We start from the raw sequence: 23,728 nt of genomic DNA, 5'->3' as shown, positions 1-23,728 counted from the left end.
TTCCTCTGTGTGCACCTGAGGAGCCAACGTGTGACACTGGGCCAGATCAGGACTCTGGGGCTCAGCTCTCCTTGGAAGTGGGGATGAAGTTTTCCAGGTCTCAGAGTCCCCCAGAGTAGAGCCAGGAGCCCCAAAAGAGCCTCTCAGCTCTCAGGTATTTTGTTGTTGTTGTGGGTTTTTTTGTTTTGTTTTGTTTTTTTAATTTATTTTTATTTTTATTTTATTTTATTTTGGGTGTTCGGTGAGAACACCAGACCAGAGTTTGCAGAGCCACAGGTTTGGGCTGGGGACAGCTTCAGGGGACCAGGAGCAGCAGGAAAAGAGAAAACCAGAGGGGAACCCCCTCCTTCAAAAACAGTCACTCAACAAAATAACTGCTTTTCAGCCCTTGCCTCTCTGCTTGCTATCTCCTTCCTGCCATTAACAAAGCTAAAATGGATGATGAACAGTAACTGCAAAGAACCCAAACAACCTGGAAAGGGGCTGGGATGTGGAATGTTTTTCTTGTTTTTCCACTAATCACAACAACACTTACTGTTAGGGAGCACCCTGTGAAATGGAAGGAGACCAGGAGGAGGCAGCTGCCTGCCCTGTCCCTCCATCCCCCAGGGCTGGGGCAGCAGCTCTGCCTCTCTGGGGCTGAGCCTTTGTTTTTATGACTGTGAGGGAGCGAGCTGTAACCCTGCCTGCAGCCATAATAAACTCCCAGACACAGGGGACACGGCTCCGGGTTATTGCACATCTCTGGGAACTGCAGAACTGGAGAGGGCTGGATGCTCTGATAAAATACCAGGGGCTGGGGATTCTGGAAGCAGTCAGCAGGTAGACAGGCAGCCAGCAGCAGGACAGGCTTTCCTTTCAGCTGGGGTCAAGTTCTGAGAGCTGCCACAAGACACAGTGCAGGCACTGGCCAGCCCTGAAGGGGCAAGTTTGGGGTGCAGGGAAAGCAGCCTGGCCTGTCCTCTGGCAGGGACAGAGGGCTGGGGGTGTTGGTGGGACGTGCAGCATCTCAGGGTGTTCTCTCCTGTGTGGGACGTGGTGCTCTGACCTGGCTGGGCTCTGACCTGGCTGTCCCCAGAGAGATCTGTGCATGTCACCCTCCCAGGGCAGCTGTGGATTCCTGGCACATCCAGCCCTTCCCCAGGGGCAGCTGAGGCAGTGGGGTGGACAGAGATGGGACAGGACCCTCTAGCCCCACTAGGCTATGCCACTGCCTCCAGCTTGACCTGACCTCCTTTTCCTCCTCCCCACAGGCTTCCCAGAGGTGTGGAGTCAAGCATGGTGCCAGCAGCAAGGCGTCCCTGTCCTGTGCTGGGGTTGATTCCTGTCCCCACCCCACGGATGCAAACACCAACCAGTGAGCACCGAGCTGAGCTAAATCTGAGCCTTTTCTAAGGGCACTGAGGACACAACGGGGGTCTGAGGCACCCAGGGGTGGGCAGTGAGCACCCCAGGCCCCCTCACACCCGCCTACCTTTGCAGGTCTTCCTGTCGGGCTGGAGCATGAAGCCCATGGGGCAGCTGCAGTGGACGCCGGTGGCCGCGTCGTGGCACTTGCTGTCACAGCCCCCGTTGTTCACAGCACACGTCTCTGCAGGGGAAGGGGACAGAGAGGCTGTGGTGAGGGACCGGTGTGCAGAAGGCTGGGGGGGTCACGCCACCCACATGTCCCCCATGGCACAGCCTGGGAGTGGCAGCGGGCACAAACCTCCCTGCAGAGCCCGTGGAAACCGCCCTTGGCTCTCACACAACAGCAAGGAGGCCACAGAGCCATGAAATAATGAAATAATGAACACGTGGGGGCTGCTGTCCCCCACAAGCGGGGCCTCATGGAGGCCACCTGCAGCAGCTCCAAACGGGAGGAGTTCAATTTCCCTGGGATAAAGTCACAGCACTTGTGCAAAAGCAGCCAGACACAGGTCCTGGCAGGACAGACACAGGTCCTGCCAGGCATGCCCAGACTGCAGCTCCCAGGGGTGTGGATGCACAGCCCCAGTCCCTGGTGGGGTGGCAGGGAGGTCCTGTCCCCCTCGCTGCCACCAAGCTACCGAGCCACAAAGCCACGGGTGACCCCGTGCCGTCGGTCCCTGACCGTCACCCATGGCGGCTGGTCCAGTGTCTCAGGCTAATTTGGGAGACACATCATATAATTAAAACACACACTCAGAGGCAGGCAGCATCAGTGGAAAAAAAATCCAACTGAAAAAAATAAAAGCTAATTATTTCAGTATTATCAAAGTCAGCTGTTGCTGGTAGGACTAGAAGGGACACTAATTGAAATGAAGCATTTTCAGCTTGACAGCTTCCCTGTGAGATCAATCCTCAATTTCAACCCTAACCACCAGAACAATGGTTTGAAGTGCATTAAGTTGTTCACAAAGGATAATAAAATATTCCTTTCAGAAGGCTGGTTGCTTGGATAAATGAGGCATTTGGGCTTCAAGGAACCCAAGATGAAAATGCCTTGAAGAAATTCCTTGGAAAGAGCAAATCCCAGGTTCTCCTGCTCTTTGCAAGCGCCGCATGGGGTAGGAATGACTGAACCATCCAACCATTTGCCGCGGGGCCCGGGAGCTGGGATCGCTCTGTGCTCGTCTTGCCACTGCTATTTTTATGATGTCCCATAATAAGAGAACAAAAGGGACCATTTTATGAAATTAATCGCCAGCACAATTACAAAACCTCACGGCAGGGGAAGGATTTCTGCAGATATTATTCCTCCAGCCAGGTCCTCGCGCTTCACGTGGCCCGGCCGTGCCAGGGCCAACCCCCTCCCTGCGGCGCCAGGCCGAGGGACACGGGGCAGCCAAGGGGAGGGAAGGAGAAACTTTCTGAAAGCCCAGTGAATGGCTTGTTTAAAGCCAGCCTTTGTTGCGGCAGCTGATGCAGAAGCAGCCTGGGGAGGATTGATTTAACAGGGTCACCACTGAGATGAGACGATTGGCTCGGTTCAGGTGCTGCTGCCAGCGGGGTCGAGCTGCAGAAGCAGCTGCAGCAGGGAGGATGGAGCTCCCCAGATGAGGTGGTGCCCTGGGCATGTTGTCACCGTGCTCACAGCCTCCTCCAGCCCTGCAGCACCTCTCCTGACCCCTTTGCACCTTTGGGAATTTCACCTGAGGTTAAAGCCAGTCCCACCCACCATCCCAGGACAGCTGCCCAGGGTGGGCACTGGGGTATGAGCTCGCTTAGCACGGCCAGACCACCACTGCAAACCCCTCTGTGAAGGGGGCACCCTGTTCCTGGGTTTGCAGGAAGCTTGGAGGGGGCTGCTGGGGTACCTGGGAGGCTGCAGGGGCTGGGCTGGGGAAGGGCCCCGGGGAGCAGGAATTGTTCGGCGGAGCTGGCAGCCCGAGGCTGCTCCCAGCCTGGTGTGACTCACCAGCCTCACAGGGCTTTGGTGAGGCCTCCAGCGCTCAGGCAGGGACAAAGCTTCACACACGCACACAGACACAGACACACATGCACACAGACACACTCTCAGACTCTTTTCCACCCTCCTCTGTCCCAGCTCTGGTCTCGCTGTGCTGTGGCACGCCTCGCCCCGCTCAGCACCCTCACTGCAGACACTCTGGCCTCACCTCCACCTTCTGACAAGTGACCATCTCAGCAGGGTGTGATCCCACGAGCCACAGGGGATAATTCCATCATAATCAGAGGGATTACAGCTAGGCTGGCTGGAGTGTGGTGATGGCGCAGATCTGGGGTTCCCTCCTTCTCCCACCCCTGTGTGAAAGGCTCTGCAGAGCCCCCCAAAAGCTGCAGTCTGTGCTCCCTGTGCTGGTGAGCTGAGCTCCCACGGCTCCTGGATGTGCCAGGAGTTTGCCCATGCCCAGCACGTCCAGGAACAAGATTCCCCACCACAAACAAGTTGCTGCACCTTCTGCCTCGCTTTCCTTAGTGGCAAAGCAGGGGTTCCTTACCTCTGAGAAGGGCTTGGAGACCCCACTGGGATGCAAAGAAATCCCTGGGGAGGTGCCCAGCCCTGTAAAGGGCCATTGCATCTCTGCTATTGCTGCAGCTCTGGCCTGAGAGCCCCTGTGCATGGCAAGGCCAAACCCTGGGACACCCTGAAGGTCCCAGAGGGGACCATCCTCGAGCGGGTGGGCTCTGGAAAGGGCTCACTGGGAGTGCACAGTGCAGAGATGGGCACAAGCATCCCCCTCCCCACCACGCAGCTGCTGGCAGCCCACTGTGAGCTCCTCCTGGGTGTGGGGGTAACCACAGCCCCTGGGAAGCAGATTGCCACCCCCAGCACCGGGCTGGATCCACCAAAGCAGCGAGAGAGCCCCGGTCTCATGCAAGCACAGCAGGGGGAGGGCTCCCTGCCCTGTCCCCCAGCCCAGCCCCGGGCTGGCCTGGCAGGGTTTGGAAGCAGCAGCGGGGCAGGGTTAGTGAGACATGCGGTTAGCGCAGCAGCTCAGCCCCCGAGCCCCGCTATGGTCTCCAGAGGAGAGACCATCTACGGTTAGACCCCTTCGTAGAGATAGAGAGAACAAAAATATTTACCATTAGAAAACGTCTCAAGGATAACGTGTTGCTGGAAGTGTCTCTCCCCTGTTTAACATTATAAAAAAGTGATTTAGAAACAGTGTCCAGCAGGGAACTTGGTTGGTGTCACACATCAATGGGTTCAACTCTGCTGCCTTTCCAGCCTGGTGGAAACTGTGCCTTTGGGCTTTTTGTCTCCCACCTCCCAAGCATTCCATGTCCCTCAGCCTCTCCAAACCCCCTCCAGCTGTGCTGGGCTGGTTGGAGCCCCATGCAAGCAGGAGAAGCGTGTTATGAGGAGCATTAGTGCAGCCTGTTAGTGTGGGGAACCAGGTCCTCGCCCTCGTTGGGAACAAAACCAGCACATGCCAGGGCAGGTGGCGATCCCCGAGCAGAGCCGTGGCCTTTGGGAAGGCAACCACACCCCCCCTGTGGCACCAATCCCCCCTTGGATTCAGCAGCCAAGCCAGCAGTGAGCCCAAATCCTGGGAGTTCTTGGGCTGCTCAGCCTCACTCGTGGGTGCTCAGTGCACCCTGGTCCAGAGCTCCCAGCCCTGCCAGCTCCACCAAGCTGGGGAGCATCAGCGGTGCCGCCGCAAACCGCCCAGGCCTGGGTCAGGAAATCAGCCATAAAACTTGAGCTGGGTTGTTTTCCTTCTCCATCTAATCATGTTTCTTCCCCGTTCACCCCCTCCTGCTCCACCAGTGCTTGCCACAAGTGAGGGGCCAGCAATAGCCCTGCTGCACCCCAAATGTAGGTGAGGGGGAGCTGCAACGATGCCCTGGCTGGTAAATCTTCCAGGAAAGCCAAAATCTGCATCAACTGTGACAGCCGTTCTTGCATCTCCCCGAGAGCACTGCACCCTTGGCTGCTGGAGGGCTGTTTTATGTGCTTTTTTAAAATTCTTTTTTTTTTTTAAGGCTGCTTTTGGAACATAAATATAAATATATAAGGTCATCGGCCTCCCCTCCCAGCTCCCCCTCCCCCTCGTGCCTGCAGACATGTTGGGAGCCATTAGCGATGGCCCCTGTGCTTAGAGGCATGTTCCTCATTATCTGCGTTTTTAAAAGCAGCAATAAAAAGCGGAAAAATGAAAAACACCGGCCGTGGCCTAATGAAACTGTCACTCAGAGGGGCTGATGGTGCTTCCTGCCGCGTGGTGTGATCTGAAGGGAACCTGGACCAGGGGCCTGTCCCGGCAGCCCATCAAACGCACCGCGTACAATTTCAAAGCCCATGGCCCGGGGAACGACTTTGCATTTCCCCTCGCTGGAAACTTTATTCCCCTTGAAATGATGAAATATTTTGGAGGAAATGGGGAAGGGGCGGTGAAGGGGGCAGTGTGGATGGGGGAGGGCTGTTTGCTGTGCCCGAGCCATAAAACAAGAGAAGGGTGGTTATAAATATCCGAGCAGGTACCTTGGCTGTAAATCTGCCAGCTGGGCATACCCACAGGGAGGCTGCTGGCTCCCAGTGGCTGGAAAACAACCCCCTGGTGTTCCCACGGTGGGGCTGGGGATTGGGAATCCCCCAGGGAATGCAGGAGCTGGGCAGGCCCCTTCCTGTGACAGGGGATTGCAGAGCCCAAAGGGATGAGACAGGCGTGGTGTAGTGGTGGCCTTTGGGCCAGTGCTGCTCCTAAAATCCTCCAGTGCAGTGTTTGATTTTCCCCAGAAAGGAGAACAAGGGGAGAGCTCACGGGGATGTGCCAGCTCTGGTGGGAGATCCCTCCCCAGCAGGTTCAGTAAAGGGCATGGGGACAAAGAGGGAGACTTGGTCAAGGAGAAAAGGATGAGTGATTTTGGAAACCCCCAAATCCCACCCTCACACCTGTGGTACCCAGGGTCAGAGTGCAGAGACCACCACCCCCAGCAAACAGACTGCTCTGGAGCGTCCCCCAAATCACGAGGTGCTTTGGAGAGCTGCCCTCTCACCCCCACACAACAGGTCAGGGCATCCTCAGTCCCAAACCTGCCCAGTCAGATGCCGCACGCAGGGCCCTTCACCAGGTGGAACCCACCAGCTGACACACCTGAGCTCCCCTGGGACACCCAGGCAGCCCCTGGGAGGGTCCTCAGAGGTGGGACAGGATGCGGTGGCTGCGGGAACAAACACGAGGACAGCGGGGACCAGGGGCTGCGAGCGCCTGCAGGCAGCCAGGAGGCATCGGGATCCATCCTGGGAGCAGGCTGGGGACAGCAGTGACATTAGGGCAGCCCTGAGCTGATGGGCAGGAGGGCTGTTCTGGGGGCTCAGCCCCAAACACCCCTCAAGCTGGCAGGGAGCAGCCAGGGGCTCAGGGGGGATCCTCTGCCCTGAGGACGGAGCCGTCTGTGGAAAGCACGGAGGGTTTTCTGTTCAGGCACAGCAGGGACATGGAGAGCCAAAACCTCTCTTGCTTTCAGTTCCTTTTTCTTTTTCATTTTGCAATAAGAACTCAAATGTCTCAAGCAATTGTGGACTTAATCACTCCCCAAATATAACATTTTTTAAATCAAAGCAGCTGTTAAACAGCACAAGCATATGAAACCAGTAAAACTTCTATCTCTGCTTGATGTTTTACAATTTGAAAACACACACAGGAAAAGGACAATTCTGGGGGTGGTTGAGTTGTCAGGTTGTTGGGGTTTTGGTTTTGGTGTTCTTTTTTTTTTGGGGAAGACAATTGTTCCTGAGCCAAGGCCCCACAATACCAAGTTGGAACGGATTGCTGTGGGCAAACCTGCCCCCTCCACATCCCTCCTCAAAAGCAACAGAGACAGTAACAATTCCCAACGTGGGGACACCCTCACAGCACAGAAGCAGGCAGGGACCCCTGCCCACACCCCAGCACAGCAACCTGTCCCCAAGTGTCCCCTCAAGCACCACCAAGATCACTTCTGCTCCCTGTGGCTGTGCAGAGACACATCCCTGCACGCCCAGGCACCGCAGCATCCCTCACGCGCTGAGCTTCCCCAGCCTCAGCAAAAGGAAATCACCGCATTTCCAAGGGGAAAAGGGAAAAACCCTTCACCAGGCCAAGGACAAATCGAAGATGAGCCATCCCACACCCCAACCCGTGCGTGGGGGACGGCCTGACCCACCTATGCACGTCACCCCGTCCGAGTGCAGCAGGAATTTGACGTGGCAGCCACACTTGGGCCCCTGCTCGGTGTCGTCGCAGGTGTGCTGGCAGCCCCCGTTGCCGTAGTTGCAGGTCACTGTGGGAGCAAAGCACCGGTGTCACCACGGCCCCAGCCCCTCCTTCCCTGGTGTCACCACGGCCCCAGCCCCTCCTTCCCTGGTGTCACCACGGCCCCAGCCCCTCCTTCCCTGGTGTCACCACGGCCCCAGCCCCTCCATCCCTGCCCAGCATCCACAGGCAGCACATAAAGCTGGCTTGGAATCACCTCGTTTGTACCCTCAGAGACCTCCCTCCTTCCTCCCTCCCTCCTACCCTCACAGATAATTCCTAAAGCCCTTCACTTTCCCTGTGGGATCTTAGCAGATGCAGGCTGTTGTGTGGTTTCTCATGTCTTCCCTCTGCCTATCTGCTAAATGCCACCAGTGGAGTCCAAGCACAGGGGACTGGGTGGGCTGGTTGATGGTGACCCTGGATCCAGTGCTACAGGGAAAGGGTGAAACTTTCCTGAGCTCTGGAATGACAGAGGAGCTTTTGGGAATCCCTGCCCGCCCTCCCCAGGGGGCAAGGTGTGCTGTTCATTTAGTTTAGGATTAAACCTTCATTTCATCAGCGATTTTACACATTTGCTGCACACAGCAAACGAGAAACAAAATAAAAATAATTGCATAAACACACACATATCTCTTTAATAACCTTGGCACTGCCAGTGGGATGCTGGCAGGAGATCAGAGAGGCTGAGAGCACCACAACCCCCAGGGAGAGGATTCCTGCGCTCCTCACATGCCAATTGCACTCTCCTTGTTCACCTCCCCTTTGGAAAGTGAAACATTGGGACAAGAACAGGGGATGCTGAGCCCCTGGGACCCCCTTGCACTGCCCCTTCAGCCTGGTCATGTAAGGACACAACACCTCATAGCAAAAAGGGCTGCAGAAGCATTGTCTGTAAGAGCAACAGAGGCAGAGCTTCAGGCTCAATGAGCCGATTTCTACCCGGGGGTCAGGGCTTTGCTGCAGGGGCACGAGGTGTCTGTGCCATGGGGACAGGGTTAGGGGGTCCCTGGGAGGATTTACCCCCAGCCCTGGGATGCTCCTTACGTTTGCAGTCGCGCTGGTTCTTGGTGAGCTCGAAGCCGGGGCGGCACTCGCAGGCGATGCCGCCTTTGGGGGTCTCCCGGCAGATGTGGGCACAGCCGTGGTTCTTATTCATGCAGTTCATGCCTTCTAAAAGGGAAAAGGAAGCAAAGAAATGCTCCAAAAGCTGAAGGCACTGATCAGCAGTGGCAGAAGGATGCCTGAGGTGGGATGGGATGGAGAGATGATGGCAAAGAGGGGAAACCTTGTGGGGACTGGATAATCCTGGCCAGCTCCTGGCACGGAACTGCTTGGGAGGGTGGAAAAAACCACCTGGGAGCTTTCAACCCTTGATTCTCTCCCACCTTGGGTGAGATCCTGCTCCCACATCTCTTGGTGGCTTTAAACCCAATGGAGCTCAGGACCCAGCACCTCCACCCCTGTCCCCAGCAGGGGCCACCCACTGTGGCAGCAGGAAGAAAGAGCAGCTTGTCCCTCTTGGACACCCAGGGGATGGGGACAGAGGACATGCCACTGCAGCTGCTCAGCCATCCTGGGCAGGGTGACATTCCTGGGGAGCTGGAGTGACCAACACAGCTGGGAAGGGGGAAGGAGGAAAGCAAAACCACTCAGCTGGCTTTGGCAAGCAGCAGAGATAAAAATCAGCAGAGACGCAAAAATCTCTCATTTCCTCCTGTTTTGGCTAAGAGATTTCTCCAGATGGCAACAATTTAGAGTTGATACCGAGAGGAAGGGCTCGGTGCTGTGCAAGACCTGGCAGGAGAGGATGTGTCTCTTAAGGTGGTGTGAGGACCTCCAGGTCCTTCCATTTATCAATAAATTGCTCTGGGAGTAGGATTAATGCCCCCTGCTCAGCACTGCTGTGCCTGGGCAAGGGGCCTGTGAGAATTTTGCTGCAGGACATTTATCATCTCTCCCAACGTGCCTGCCACAGATTCACTTTCAAATCTGCCACACCAAGAGCCCAGTACCTAAATCCAGGCAGGAGCGGCCAGAGGGGACAGAGGACAGACCTGCCTGATAAACACAGGGGTGCAGGGAGCGTGGAACTGCTGAGCACTGACCTTCAGGGCGCTGGATGCAGGTGTGCTGGTTGTCACTGAGGAAGAAGCCCTCCCGGCAGAAGCACTCGTAGCTGCCCATCATGTTGACACAGGTCTGCTGGCAGCCGCCGTTGCCCTCCGAGCACTCGTCCAGGTCTGCAGGGGGAAGGGGGCAGGGGGTGGGCACAGCTCCAGGGTGATGGGGACTGGGTGGGACAGATCTACTGTCCTACTCCTGCCTCACATCTGTGATCCCCCAGCTGGGAATGCTTGATGGTGCAGGGGATGAGGCAAAGCACAGCACGAGTGGGTGCAGGGATCGTACAGCTTCCCTCGCTTTTACAGAGGGGAACACCAGACCACAGAGAAAGGGGTTTTCCTTGTCCCAGAAAACCCAAAGCGCCCAGGATGCTCATGCAGGATGCTGGCTGCAGCCAGCCCCTGCTCCCAGCCCCTCAGAGCCTGTCGCCAGCTGGGGATGCCTGCACTTCATTAGGAGGAGCTGGGAAACCTTAGCCCAGAGCAGGGATAATTACTTGTAAGCAGACTCGCATCCCCTGCCCCGCTGCTGGGCTGCCTTCACACCTGTTTTGGTTTAACAAGCCAAGGCTGCAAGGGGCTGAGATGTGGCCCCGTGGCAGCAGCAATGCCCTCACCCCAGGCTGCTCCTGCTCCAGCCCTGCAAAACCTGCATTTAATGAAGAGTAAACTGCCTGTTGCTCTCTCCAGAAGCTTTCTGGGGACAGTGTTCCAAGCTGAACTCACCAGTGCCCTGAGGTGCCAGAGCAACCAGGACGCCGGGCTTGGGCAGAGACAAACCTGCACCGTGGCCGCCCCTTGCCCGCTGTGCCCGCAGCGTGGGGCCAGTGCTGGTGTCGGGCCGGGGAGCGAGGGGCCCCACGCCAAAGAAAACCTCCTGTGAACTGGAGCGTTGCAGAGCCGCGGCTGCGGGGAAAGCTGAGCCCCGCCAGCATCGCCCTCCGGAAACGCCGCAACAGCGGCCCAGCGACGGCACGCGCCGAGGGCTGCCCGGCCCCCTCCCCAAACAGCACAGCACGCACCAAAACCCCTCGCTTTGGGGCAAAAGGGATGGACAGATGGATGCCCGAGCGGTGTGGGTGCCTTGCACTGTGCCCCAGCCCCTGGCAAGCCCTGAGGGGATGCTCAGAAATATCAAAGCGGGGTGCAGGTCTAGCTGGAAATGGCCAGGCAGCGGAGCTCAGGAGCACCCCACAAACCTTGTGTTGGAAAGGAGGTGCTGAAAACACCCTCTCACCCACAGGGCAGTGAGGGCTGAAACCTGGGCTGCCTCTGTGACGGCAGGAAGCTCATGGCTTCCTCCAGTGCTCATCCCAGCCAAGCTATGTCCTGCAGATGCCAATAACCCCGCTCTCAAATCCCCCTGCTTAAAGCAAGAGCTTAATGTCTTGCAACTTCTCCTTCCAGCTCTGCTCAGAAATGAGGAGGCAGCCGTTCAAACCCAATGGCTGAAACGAGACCTCGCCGCTCTAATACCTGTTTTATTAAAGGCAACAGAGCTGGGCAGAAGCCAGCAGGGCCCATGTCAGGACGGGGGCTTGAATTCCTGTCCTGGTTCAAAAGGTCGCCCAGGGTGGGCAATGGAGGGGCCCATGGACTCTGCTGGGTACATACCCTGACCCCTGCCCAGCTCAGCTCCTGCCCACAGCACTGGCAAAGCCCAGGCACAACACGCTGCTTTGCTCTGCTTCTCTTCCTTTTGACTAAAAGGGGATGCAGGCAGGTTGGGCAAAGCACGTCAGGATCAGAGATGAGATGCTGGGATGAGCTAGGGAAGGGCTCAAGGTGGGAGCCGGCATGCTCTTCCCAGATCCCTGCTTGCCCGGCTGCTCCCCAGCCCTCTCCATCCCCTCCTACCCAACTCTGTAAACACATGACGTCCAGCTTTCCTTTCTTCTCCTCGGGCTCATCCTCCCCCGGGAGAGGAAGGCAGAGCCGCCCGCCCGCGCCTCCTCCCAGCTGTGTAAATCTCCCCCCTCCCCGAGGAGGCTGCAAAGATCCCGGTGATGGTGCTTAATGCAAAGCGTATGTGTCCATAATCCCTTCCCCCTCCTCCTCCTCCCAGTGATGAGCTCATTAATGACCCCTCTGCAGACACTAATTAGAAAATAGCATGAGCTGCAGGCAGAGGGGAGCGGGCGGCCCCCGTGCCCCGGCGCTCCCGCCGCGGATGCCGCGGGAGGATGCGGGCGGCGGGCGCGGGCAGCTCGATGGCCCCGGGGCTCTGGCGGGAGCTCCGGCTCCGCCGCGGCCGGATGGAGTCCGGGGCGGTGGGAAGTGGCAGGGAGGATGCACGGCCGCTCCGTAGGCAGATGCCGGGTTTGTCTTGGCCCGGGGATTATTTATCCAGTCCCTTCGCTGGTTCCCATCCCCACCGTATTTGCTATTAACTCATCTATTTTGGCAGGTGCAGGGCTGACCTCAAGCACGAGCGGAGCGAGCGGCAGGGCCCGGGTGAGCCGGTGCTGCCCTCGGCAGCGGCACAGAGCTGCAGGATGCGGCTGCGGGGAGCCTCTGCCTCACCCCCAGCAACTCCAAACCCAACTCTCCCCGTTTTGCCTCACCCCAACCCTCCCAGCCTACCTTTGGACTCACAGAGGGGGTTTCTCTCCCAACATGGAGCATCCTCCCTTGGCACATGTAATGGGGAGCAATCCTGTCCCCAGCCAGCCACTGCAGCACGGGATGTGCCTGCAGCTGGTTTAGTGCCACGAGAGTGCCACCGTGCTTCCACAGCTCTGCAGCAGCTCTGGGGCTGTTGGCTCCTGGGCAGAGCCCAGCAAAGAAAGCCAGCAGGTCTGTCCTGAGGTTCTGGAGCAGCTGAGGACCCGCCAGATGCCGTCATCCCTCACCTAAGCAGTTGTGGCCGTCGTGTGCCAGGCGGAAGCCGTCGTAGCAGGTGCAGCGGTAGTTGCCAGGGATGTTCACGCACTCGTGCACGCAGCCCGCGTTGTCCTCCCGCTCACACTCATCAACATCTGGGAAAAGAAGGGCAGGAGAGCTGCAGGGCTGCCCACCATGGGTGCTGCTCCCCATCTCCAGTGTCTTTGCCACCCAGCTGGTAATGGGCCCTGGGGTTTTCTGCTCTGCCTATTCCAGCTCTGCTATCACCTGCAGCACCCCTCCAGACCCTACAGAAACATCCCCGTTCTGCCCAGCCTGGGAGCTGGACCTCCAGCTAACCCAATCTTACAGCTTTAGCTTGGTGCAGAGTGCTGGGGTCCTCGTGGGATTTCCCAGGGTGCTGGCAGAGCAGGCTGTCTCCATGGCAAAGCCCTGCAGAGCCTGGAGCACTTTAATCCCTCTGCTGTTTGTGCTCGGCCCATCCTGACCCTGAACCTGCTTTGAGCAGAGCTGAGAATTTTCCCCTGCCCCAATCCTGCTTTCCTGCTGCTGCTCCAAGGAGCCCATTTTCTTTCCATTCCCCACTCAGTTGTATCTAGAGATAGATAGATATATACCTCTACCTATATGGATACCTACAATTACTCCTATATCTACATCTATATTGATATTCACATCATCTATATGTCTATTTCTCTCTTATTTTAAAGTTTCTTATGTTTTAAAGTTTCTTATGTTTCTAATGTTTCTTATGTTAGCTGCTAACACAGTTCTGCAGCCTTGGGGTCAGAAATCCTGCAGGAAAATTAGCCCAGCTTTGTTTAAAACAAGCCCCAAGTGACCTTTTATGGGCAGCCCCAACCAAGCCAGAACTACAGCTGCCACCATCACCAGCAAGGACAGTCAGAGTCCTCTCCATCCCCATGCACTGTCGACAGGCCAGGAGTTTGGGGCAGAAAAGGGGAATAAAAGGTTTACAATGGGCTGGGTAGAACAAGTGGCCTTTTTACATGGGCCACTACTGGCCTGTGACCTGCAGGGGCTGTCACTCGTCAGCAGGGCTGGCTCTGCCAGCGGCGTGTCCCTACCTTTGCAGTGCTTCCCGTCCCCGGTGTAGCCAGACTTGCAGATGCACTTGTAGGACTTGGGGGTGTTCTGGCAGATGGCATCGATGTGGCAGTTGTCAGTGCCCTCCACGCACTCATCTACATCTGCAAGAGGACAGGTGAGGGGAGCAGAGGGGAGAGCCCAGGACCTCAACCCTCTGTCCCACATGGGAGCCACCACCCCAGGTGAGGGATCCCAGCAGCCTCTGCCTCCTCAGCCAGCCCTGACATAGGCAGTGATGGGCTCTGGACATGGTGAATCACAGGGTCCACCCCAAAACAGCACAGCCTGTGTCCCCTCTTGGGAGAGTCACTCTGAGACTCCTTTTAATTTGTCTGATGATAGGAAATGCTGCACCAGCACTCCTAGTCCAGGCTGGAGCCAGCCTAGGCAGAGGTGGAAGTCTCTGTCTCCAATTAACTGTTTCCTGAGCCGACCAGGCACCCAAATAATCGTCATCGCTTTCTATTCTTAGGCACCAAGGAATGTGCACGAATTAACAGGGACCACACTAAACAAACCTGGGAGCCAGGAGGGAGAAGCAGGAGAGAGAACTGGGAAAAACATCAAGGCCTTCTTGGGGACAGGGATAACATTTGCATCATCCCCATCCCGCTTTGCCCCTCAACTCTGTTCTCAGGGATGCTGTGATACCCAGGACATCACATCCAGAGCTCCAAGTGCTGGCAGTGGCCTCAAGCAGCAACGCCCAAGGGTTTGCTGTGACAGGAGGCCGTGGGAGTGGAGGCTTTAATGGTGTTTGGGAAATGGAGAAGCCTCGAGCACGTGGAGTGGAGGTTTGTGAGCTAAAGTCTGTCCAGCTGGCTCTCACTGCCTTCCCTGCTCGGCAGCCAGGCGGATGCAGTGCCCTGAAGCGGGCACATCCCCTCCGTGACTGCCAGTGCCTCAGGCTGCTGCGGGGCGGGGGGGGCTGAGCATCACCCGCAGTCCCTCAGGCGTGGGCAGGGCTCCCAGAGCAGCCCAGGCTCCATCTCCACGTGGGGAGCACCAGCGCTGCTCCTGGAGGGATTTACCTCCACCTCCTCTCACGGGGAGCTTCTCACCGGGAAAGGGGGACCTGAGAGTCCCTCCAGCTTCCCTGTACCCCCTCAGGGGCAGCATGAGCCTTCAAACCCCTCAGCTGCCTTTAAAAAAACTGCTCCTCAGCGGCCCCAAGAAGAGAAGTGCTCCAGGAACTCCTCAGAGCCCCAAAACATCCCTGCGAGCGGCGGGCGGGCAGGGAGCCCCGCAGCCCCAGGGGACGGGGGCCACCCGAGCCCTGCCCGGGCCACCCGAGCCCTGTCCCGGCCACCCCGGCGCTCCTTGCCGGGACGTGTGAGTCACCCGGCCGGGAGGAGCAGAGCTCTGTCTCCGCACCGCACCGGGGAGGCGGCACGTGCCTGCGCATTGTATAAATATTTACAGCCCGCATTCATATTTGTTATTTGACATTAGCCATGGCCCGCGGCCACCACGGCCTCCCTTGGGCCATTAATCACCGGCTGGAGGCTGACCCACCGCACTGGGGACGATGGAGGGATTGCACAGGGACCAGGGCCCTGCTCCTGGCTGGCACCTGCAGCAGCCGTGCCACGGTCACTCTACCACGGTGCTGTGGCTACCCCAGCACCCAGCACCGTCCCCCGCCCGTGCCAGGGGTCCCACGGGGCTCTTGTCCCTTGGGGGAGCTGAGTGTGGCTGTTCAGCATCCCAGAGACTTCGCCTCAGGCTCCTGCATCCCTCACTGGGCTCCAGAGGGGTGCTGGGAGGTTGTGGCACTGGAGCAGGGGGATGTGGGGGGATGCCAAGCGCTGGTCACAACGGGCATGGGAACTCAGCAGCAGCAAAGCTGATGCTGACCCAAAAGTCTACTGAATCTGCAGATCCTGGGCCTGGCCCTGCATGGTGGGGATCTCCCCTTCAGGTGTTCCCCCAAAGTTATAAATCACGTTGTGATCCTTCGAGTCACAGTGCCAAGGTGACAATTGTCAGGTCTGGCACCCTGGGCACCCACCCTGGCACACAGTCTAGAACCAGCTCCCAGACAGCACAGACCATCCATCAAACCCATCTCCTTCCTCTAAAAATGCTCAGAACATGAAGCATCCACCAGGCATAAATCACATCATTGAAACTTTCCCAGCCTGTTGCCAGGAATCTCACTTTGGGGGGAATTTTATTTCCTATTTCTTTTTCCTTCTGCTCTCTCAAACTCAATACCATGAACAACATGCACGAGGCACCCGATGCACCTCTGGCCCTTTCCCACTCACATGTGTACAGCATCTCTTTTTTCTGTCTTTTTTCTTTTTTCCCATTCTGTAACTTCAAAGGTCTCTAACTTTGGAAAGATTACACAGCAGCAAAAGTACAAAAGGAAACATTATCAGTTTTCCATTCTGTAATTTTTCCAAAGCTAGAGTAATTCTGAAAGGTTACAGGATTATAAAAAAAAAAGAAAAAAGGAAAAAGAAAAAAGAAAAAAGAAAAAAAAAGTGTGTTTGTGGGAAGAGTGAATAAATACCCTCCTGGGCACCCCAGCAGCTGTCCCAGGATTGGCAAAGATCCCAATTTTAGAATGCTGAAATTTTGGCTCCTCAGTATCCTTCAGAAATGATGAATTAAAGTAAAACCCTCTGAAAAACTCAATTTTTAGCATTTTTGTCAACGCAAACAGCATTTTCCCATGAAAGGGAAGGTTTTCTTTCAGGGCAGCCTGTTTTTCCTGCAGGAGAACTTTCTCCATCCCAAAAGCTGCCTGTGGCCTCACTGCAGGTGCTCTGAGTCGCTGCCACCATGTGAGAGGATTCATCTTCAAGACAAGTGAAGATCTTTTTATTTTTAAATAAAAAATCCTTACTGATGTCCCTGTCCCTATTTGCTCTCAGTATTTCCTCGCTGGGGTGTGCCCTGCTTGTCCCCTACTCCAGGGGACCTGCTCCATTCAAGGTCCCAAATCCAGGTGGGCTTTTTTTGCCAACCCCCCTACAGACCCGTACCCCTACAGCCCCTCCATCTCCCCCTTCCACAAATAACCAAAAACCGCTGTTCTTCACCCTAAACTGCCTGAAATGAGCCCAAACCGGGCGGCGCAGACAGACGCATCGCGCCTCAAATCCCCGGCACTGGGGAATTCTGCACCCGCCGGGGAATTTGGGTGTGATGAAGATGTCGGGGCTCGCTGGGGACCGCAGGTGGCCCCGCTCCCGGCCAGCCCCGTGTCCCTGTCGCACGGCGCTGGGGCTGCTCGGGCTCCGCACAGGGCAGCGCATCCCTGGCGCGGCCACCGCCGGCGGCTGCGGCCAAGGGCAGGAGGTTGCGGAGCTCGCCCCGCGCCTCGGGCCATGTTTTTTATTCCGTTGTGGGTGGGATTTTCCAGCGCTGGCTGTTGGGCCCCGTTCCGCTCCAGCTGCAGCTTTATTCTCCATTTCAAAGGCAGCGGAGGCAGACGGTTTCAACGCCACTGCCATTTCGGGCGTGCCAAAAGCGGGGGGACCGCCACCTCCCCGGGACCGCCACCTCCCCGGGGACTGCCACCTCCCCGGGACCGCCACCTCCCCGGGACCGCCACCTCCCCGGGGACTGCCACCTCCCCGGGACCGCCACCTCCCCGGGACCGCCACCTCCCCGGGACCGCCACCTCCCCTGGCACTGCCACCTCCCCGGCACCGCCACCTCCCCGGGGACTGCCACCTCCCCGGCACCGCCACCTCCCCGGGGACTGCCACCTCCCCGGGGCCGCCACTTCCCTGGCACCGCCACCTTCCTGGCACTGCCACCTCCCCGGGGCCGGTGCGCACCCACCGGTGCCGCGGGGCTGTGACCCAGGGAGGCGGAGGCAGAGCCCACGGGCACCACCTCTGTGCCCTGTGGCATCACACCCGACAGTGAGCAGGGGATAAAGCAACAGCTCGTATATTTTTAGAGCCTGGATTGAGGCTCTTTCCTCACTTCCTTATTTTGTTTTTTTAAAAAAAATAATAAAAAAGATAACTTTAGCCGTAGGCCAAAAGTCCCAATAAATTTGAGGAGGGGGGTGAGACAGGACAGCAGAAACTGGCCTGAAAAATCCTAAACAAACAAACCCACCAACCTTTTCCCCTCTCCTGCAAACGCTTAAGCTTTTTCTACAAATTAATTTTATTCTTTGTTTTTATATAGGCATCTATATTAACAGCCTGTCTGTATGGGGATGTGTGTGTAGCTGTTGGCAGACATGCGGAGTTTCCACTCGGCCTTAATGCCAAATTAAAGCTTTATAACTTCAGTAGCTCCTTTTACCAGGGTATTAATAACCACCTCAGACACTGTGGTGCAGTTTATTAATCATTTGTTCGTCCAGGGAGCTCGCAAGGGCGACTCCTGCTGCGCCACAGCAGGACGGGCTCAGGGCATGGCCACGGGCAGTGGCAGCCCCTGGGAGGGGACACGGGCCTGGAGAGGGGAGGAGGATGCTCTGCAGGGCAGAAAATTGGCTAAAGAAGCGTCCCCTGCACTCAGAGATCCTGACTCAGGGGCTGGGTGGTGTCTTGCTGCCAGGGCAGGGATGCCAGGGGTCCCTGGGCAGGTCCCTGTGCTCAGGGTGGCTCAGAGGGGGTGTCTGCATCTCACCATGCCATGGAGACCCCTGGAGCAGCCCAGTGCCCTGCACGACAGCCCAGCACTCCCAAAAGCAGGCGGGACACAGGAGAGGCAGCCCCAGCGCTTGGCCCTGTGGAATGACGGAAGGAGGAGGAGCCGCAAGTCCCAGCGAGGGCCTGGGGCCATGCCCAGCCTGGTGACCCTACTGATCAACACCCAGACCCTGCTCTGTAACCCTCACCATGGGTTTTGCTTCCCCAAAGCTGTTAATGACCCAGAAAAGGGCTTTTTATCACCCTCATTTATGCTTCCCACTCCCATGAGGGCAGAGCCAGGTTGAGCTGTCCGTCCTCTGCAGCAGTCCAGGTCATCCTGATGGATCCCAGTTCCACCACCATTCCCTGGGCAGGAAATGTTCCCTTCACCTCCATCCCACCTCCTTCTGCCAACCCTGGTCCCTTCAACCCAATTCCATCACCACTTCCCCACCGAGGGTTTGGTGCTCCACGTCAGCAGTGTGTTCATCTCCCCGTGGAATTGTCATTGCTGCTGTTGTTCCCTTGGTTTATCAGACTGACCTAGCCTTGCCTTAAAAAATGTGTTTGTTTGTTTTTTGCTCCGGGAGCAACAATCTCAAGATCTCCAGCAGGGACACAGCCTCTCCAAAACACAGCCGGGCATCCTCCGGTGCTGCCAGACAGAGCAAACTTTATTTGCCATCCCAGGCTTCTCCTAAAGCCTCTCAGGGGACTTAGAATTTTGAAAGTGGAGGTTAAGGTCAATCACACATACTTCTTTCCTAAACTGAGTGCTCTGGCGTGGCTGTCTGAGAAGGAAAAAAAATCAATATAAAAATAAAAGGAAAGAACCCCCAACTCCTGAGCGGTTTGGAGAGAGCACTACACCAGCACTGGGAGACTCAAGGTGTCTGAATATTTATACTCCAGCTGGCAGTTACAAAAAAACTCTTCTTCCCTTCTTCCTACCCACCCCCTCCTCTTTTTTAATCTCGGTACAGGCACGTTAGACGCCCTCAGTCAAAGATCTCCTTTGAACTGCGTATGTGAAATGTTTACAGTTTTACATTTCATATTTCAGCGGGGTGGAGGGGACAGGCACAACAGTCGCACACTGTGAATGCTGGAGAGGTAGGAAGGCAGAGGCCAAGGGGGAGGAGGTTTGGCGGCAGTGGGAGGGGAATCGAACAGCATCTCCACGCTGCAATTGGAAAATTTTAGACTCCTTAGAAAAATACAGAAAAAAGAATCCCTGGCGGCGTAGGCTTTGCAGGTGCATCCCACCACACCAGCCCTGGCTGGGGACAGTGGCAGCCACACAGCCCCAGCCAGGAGGGCTGGGGTCAACCATCAACCATCGAGTGCCCAGGGGGCTGGGCTGAGGCTGGCATCCCACCCAGCACCCTGAACTGGGGCCGTGGGAATGCCAGGGGCTACAAACTGGGGGCTGGGGTCTGCCAGGGAGACACTGCCTCTCCCTCCTGGCCCCACACCACAGCATCATCTGAGGGGACATGCAATTAGTTGCAGGGGAAAGTGGCAAACCCTGGGATGTGTTCCCAGAGATGAGGGTGCTGCCAGAGGGGCTGGCACTGCCCCAGGATGGTGCAGAGCTGCCAGTGCCAGGCTCTGTCCTCCCAGCATGCAGGGAGGGGCTGGTGCTGGCTGACAGGTAAGGACACTGTCCTGAGCTCCTGCTCTCAGTGGAGCAAACCCTTCTGGCTGGAAGGCAGTGAGATAGACTGACAGACAAGAGGCTGGGGCTGGGGGTGACATTGTCTATCCAAAACCCAGAGGAGTGGTGGGCACAGCAGCCTGTGGGCAGCTTGGCCTGGGGACCACAGGGAGAGAGTCTGTCCCAGATGTGGATGCGCATCAGAAGCCTCCCTATGGGTATTTAGATTTGTATTGTCAGTTCTCTTCTAAAGAGCTTCCCTAGCCCTAAGCTGACTCCACAGGCAGCCAGGTCCACTGGCAGACACCCTCCAGGCCCAGCAGCCAGCTCTCTAAATCCTTCCTTCTCCACAGACTAAACTTTCTGGGGTAATTCTGTACAAGAAATGAGCCAGCATGCCCAACCCATGACACAATGTCATCCCATCAAGACAGGACCGTCTGATGGGAGAGGAGCCCTTCCCAGGCTGTGACAGTCCCCTGGCGAGGGTGGCTGTCCCTCAAGAGGGCAAAGGTTTTGGGGTGATGCCTGCCCAAAAGGTTTTTTGCCCCATCCTTGGGCACAAACACCTGATGCTTTTGAGAAATATCCTCCTAACACATGTCCCAGACACACAGAGCGGGTTCAAAGAGCTCAGTGACAGCCAGAAAACCCAGCAGACAGCAGGCTCTGAGCAAAGGCACAAGTTGTACCTGCCATCAGCAATGCCCTAATGATGCCCGTGGGTTCAGCCTCATCCAAAAAGAACCAGCACCAGGCCTGCCCCTGCCCAGAGTCCTTGCAGCCCCACAGGCACCAACCTTTGCCTCTCTGCAGACATCTCCCCATCCCCAGCACACAGAACCCCTGAGCTGCAGCCTCAGGGACCGATTGTCCAGCACAGCCCCCGTGGGTGGTGGCAGCCGGACAGGCGGGAGCAGCCAGCGCTGTCCCAGCTCATCCACCCCAGCGCAGGATTGAGCTCACCTCTCTCCACCCCCACTCCACCCCTCTCCTTCCCTGAAGGGATCTGTCAAGTCTCTGCACGATGGAATTTCACTTTGCTATTTTAATGCAATTCTGGCTCGGGCTTAAATGGAACTGGAAACCAAAAGGCCTTAATAAATAAATATTATGATAAGAAATGAAAGCAATGCATACACTCAAGATAATTTGAGGGGGGATAAAAACCTTAGCATTCCTTTCTGTGCCTAAATCATAAAGCTTTATGTGAAGCTGGACGCCTTCTCACCAAACCTTTGCCCTGGAAAATCTCTCCTGCTTGCCCAGGCTGCCCTCCGGAGAAGTCGCCTATTGTTTTAGAAACACTTTGAGCCAGATAAGACAATAGCCTTGAAATTCCTTCTAACTTTGTCAGTGACAGGGCTCGGGCGACCATGCGCGGGGCTGGAATCCTCCTACAAGAGACCTTTTTCATTATGTCCTGCGCTCCGAGGTTTCATTCACACGCTGTTTAATCTCGCCGTACGCACAAACACGCAGCTGCCACAACAGCACAGCCGGAGCCGGGCTGGAGGAGCCTTACGTGCCACGGAAAGAAAAAGAGAAAACCCGACAGATTGTATAGATAGTGGTGAATTAAGGAGAAAAACCCTCTTTTTGAGACGGCTAAGAGGATCGTGTGTAGGGCTGTGTGTGCTGGTGTGGGCGCACGCACTCCCGCGCGTGTGTATAGAAAAAAATCCGAGCTAAATATAGAGGTGCTATAGAAAAGCGAAGGTATAGATAGACCATACATAAAGCTCCGTGTGTACGTCTGGGAAGGGGAGGCTCTGCCTCAATGCGGGAGTTGTGAAACAGAAAAGCCCGAAGTTGATAAGGATGGGACACAACCTCTCTTTCCACGAGACAGGGAAAGAGCTCCCTTCATTTTCAGGCTTAGCTGTGCTCAGCTACCCGAAGTTTCCTGCTGCCCACAGCCCTGCAGCCAGCATCTGAGATTCCCCCGAGCACAGATGCAGCCTCCCGGCGTTATCAGCTCCTGCTCCGCCATCCCTGCCCTCCAAGCCAGCCCGGAGCAGCCTCCTCGCCCACACCGCTGCCGTGGGAGCCCCATCTCACAGACACAAAACCAGCAGAGCTCCCCCAAAAGCCCCTCCAAACAGCCACATTTTGCCTGTGGTGGATGCAGACTTGTTTGCCCACCCGGATTTTCTGCCCCTGCACCCCCTGCCTTGAGATAAAGAGCCCAAACCAAAGAAACTAAAGTCTAAGAAGCGCAACTCATTAAAGAGTTTACAAACCCAACCCCAGTTCCAAGGCAGTAGGCGAGAATATCTGCAAGCGACATTTAAAATCCCCTCCACTGTTTGTTGTTACTGCTGCTGCCTTCTCCAGCCTGCACTTAAACCCCGGCTCTAACGAGGAGATCCGGCTGCCCAATTCACACATCAAACAGCAAACCTTCGAGCAGGGAAGATTTTTCTCTTACCTTGACTGGCTTTATTTGCCAGCGTGTTTCCAGAGTGGAGGAGAAAGAAAAGGATGGAAAATCCAGCAATCTGCAAAGCTCCCATTGCAATCCCAGTCTGCAAGGGAGGAGCGGGGGCAAGAAGGGGGATTTCTAGTGCTTTAAAGGAAACAAGGGGCTGAGCATGCGAAGGAAAATCAAGGGGAGGAAGGGGCTCTCTCCTTGCCGTGTGTGAGACAGAGGGAGGGACGGGAACTGAACTGATGGAAAAAGCTGCTCTGGGTTCAGTTTGGGGCTCTTGGTGTTGCTGAAGAGGAGAGAGCGAGGGAGGGAGACCCAGGGCAGTTGGAGGAAAGTGGACTCTATCGCCCTCTCTCTGGCGGCTGCTCTGATCCCTTCTCCTCCTTTTTTTTTTTTTTTTTTTTTTTTTTTTTTTTTTTTTCCCTTAAATAATCCCAGCCAATTCCAGTTTTGCAAGAGCAGCAGCAGCAGCAGCAGGAGCAGCAGTGCTGGAGGGGGGAAGCAGGCGCCTTGCCCTGGTGCTGGGGACCTGGGAAAGGGGAGTGGAAAGGAGAGCCCCATCCAAGCAACGCCCTTTTTCTCTCTCCCAGCCTTTCTTTCTTTCTTTCTATTTGGCTTTGGTTACTCCTTCACGGCTCCCCCCCTCGCACCCCCAAGGCTGGGCTTTGCCTGCAGGAATTTACAGTCTGCGCTGAAGGAGAAGGGCCAGTAGCCATGGAGACTGCTTCCCTGGGAGCAGGGAGGTCAGGCGGAGACCATGGGCGATCAATGCATCAATGCAAAGCCCCCCGCAACCCCCAGACCCACCCTGCACCTCGCAGCCCCTCGGCCAGCCCAGGGCTTGGGGTGGTGGCAAGGGGAGGGGGGCCAGGGGGAGGCCCGTGGCATGGGAAAAGGCGAGGGGTGGGAAAGAAAAGGACAAGGAAAAAAAAATAGATATAATTAAAAATCCCGAGAATTTGCAGATGTCATGACCTGGCTGGGCTTGGTGCCTGCGGGAGCGTCTCGGGGTGCTGGGCAGGGGGAAACAGGGCAGGAGAGCAGCTCTGCTGGCTGCCCTGAGAGCTGGGAGGAGGACTGGAAATAAGGGTGCAGGGGGAAGAAAAAGACCTTTCTGAAATATTCAGGGTTTTTTTGTTTGCTTGTGGGACCTTCTCACAGCCCAGCACCCTGGAGCTGGGGGTACCCCAGGGAGGCAGGGGGACCCCTGCCCCACCCCGGGGACCCCTGCCCCAGCCCGTGACTGTCCCTGTGCTGGGAGCTGCTGGCACCATCTCTCTTTGGGG

General features: G+C 56.5%; 1 protein-coding gene across 5 annotated transcripts in view; it reads right to left on the bottom strand.

The window, feature by feature from the left end:
* SCUBE3 (signal peptide, CUB domain and EGF like domain containing 3) overlaps window positions 1-22,857 on the bottom strand; it is a 29,613-nt gene extending 6,756 nt beyond the window's left edge. For 2 of the 5 annotated variants that reach the window (XR_010082931.1, XM_063418528.1), the window contains exons 1-8: window positions 22,443-22,659; window positions 13,720-13,842; window positions 12,640-12,765; window positions 9,770-9,904; window positions 8,709-8,834; window positions 7,573-7,689; window positions 4,507-4,554; window positions 1,475-1,591 (exon numbers count right to left, since the gene is read on the bottom strand). Coding sequence is in view for 4 of the 5 variants with exons in the window: in XM_063418528.1 (XP_063274598.1) it covers window positions 1,475-1,591; window positions 4,507-4,554; window positions 7,573-7,689; window positions 8,709-8,834; window positions 9,770-9,904; window positions 12,640-12,765; window positions 13,720-13,842; window positions 22,443-22,527 (877 nt within the window). In the remaining variant the exon portion in view is untranslated. Of the gene's footprint in view, window positions 1-1,474; window positions 1,592-4,506; window positions 4,555-7,572; window positions 7,690-8,708; window positions 8,835-9,769; window positions 9,905-12,639; window positions 12,766-13,719; window positions 13,843-22,442 lie in introns of all 5 variants that reach the window. The other 3 variants (XM_063418527.1, XM_063418530.1, XM_063418529.1) reach the window with 2 other exon arrangements.
* Window positions 22,858-23,728: the final 871 nt, after the last annotated feature.

Source organism: Prinia subflava, chromosome 23, assembly GCF_021018805.1.
Source record: "Prinia subflava isolate CZ2003 ecotype Zambia chromosome 23, Cam_Psub_1.2, whole genome shotgun sequence".
NCBI lineage: Eukaryota > Metazoa > Chordata > Aves > Passeriformes > Cisticolidae > Prinia > Prinia subflava.
Note: the sequence above shows the minus strand (reverse complement) of the source record. Positions and strands in the feature narration are given on the sequence as shown.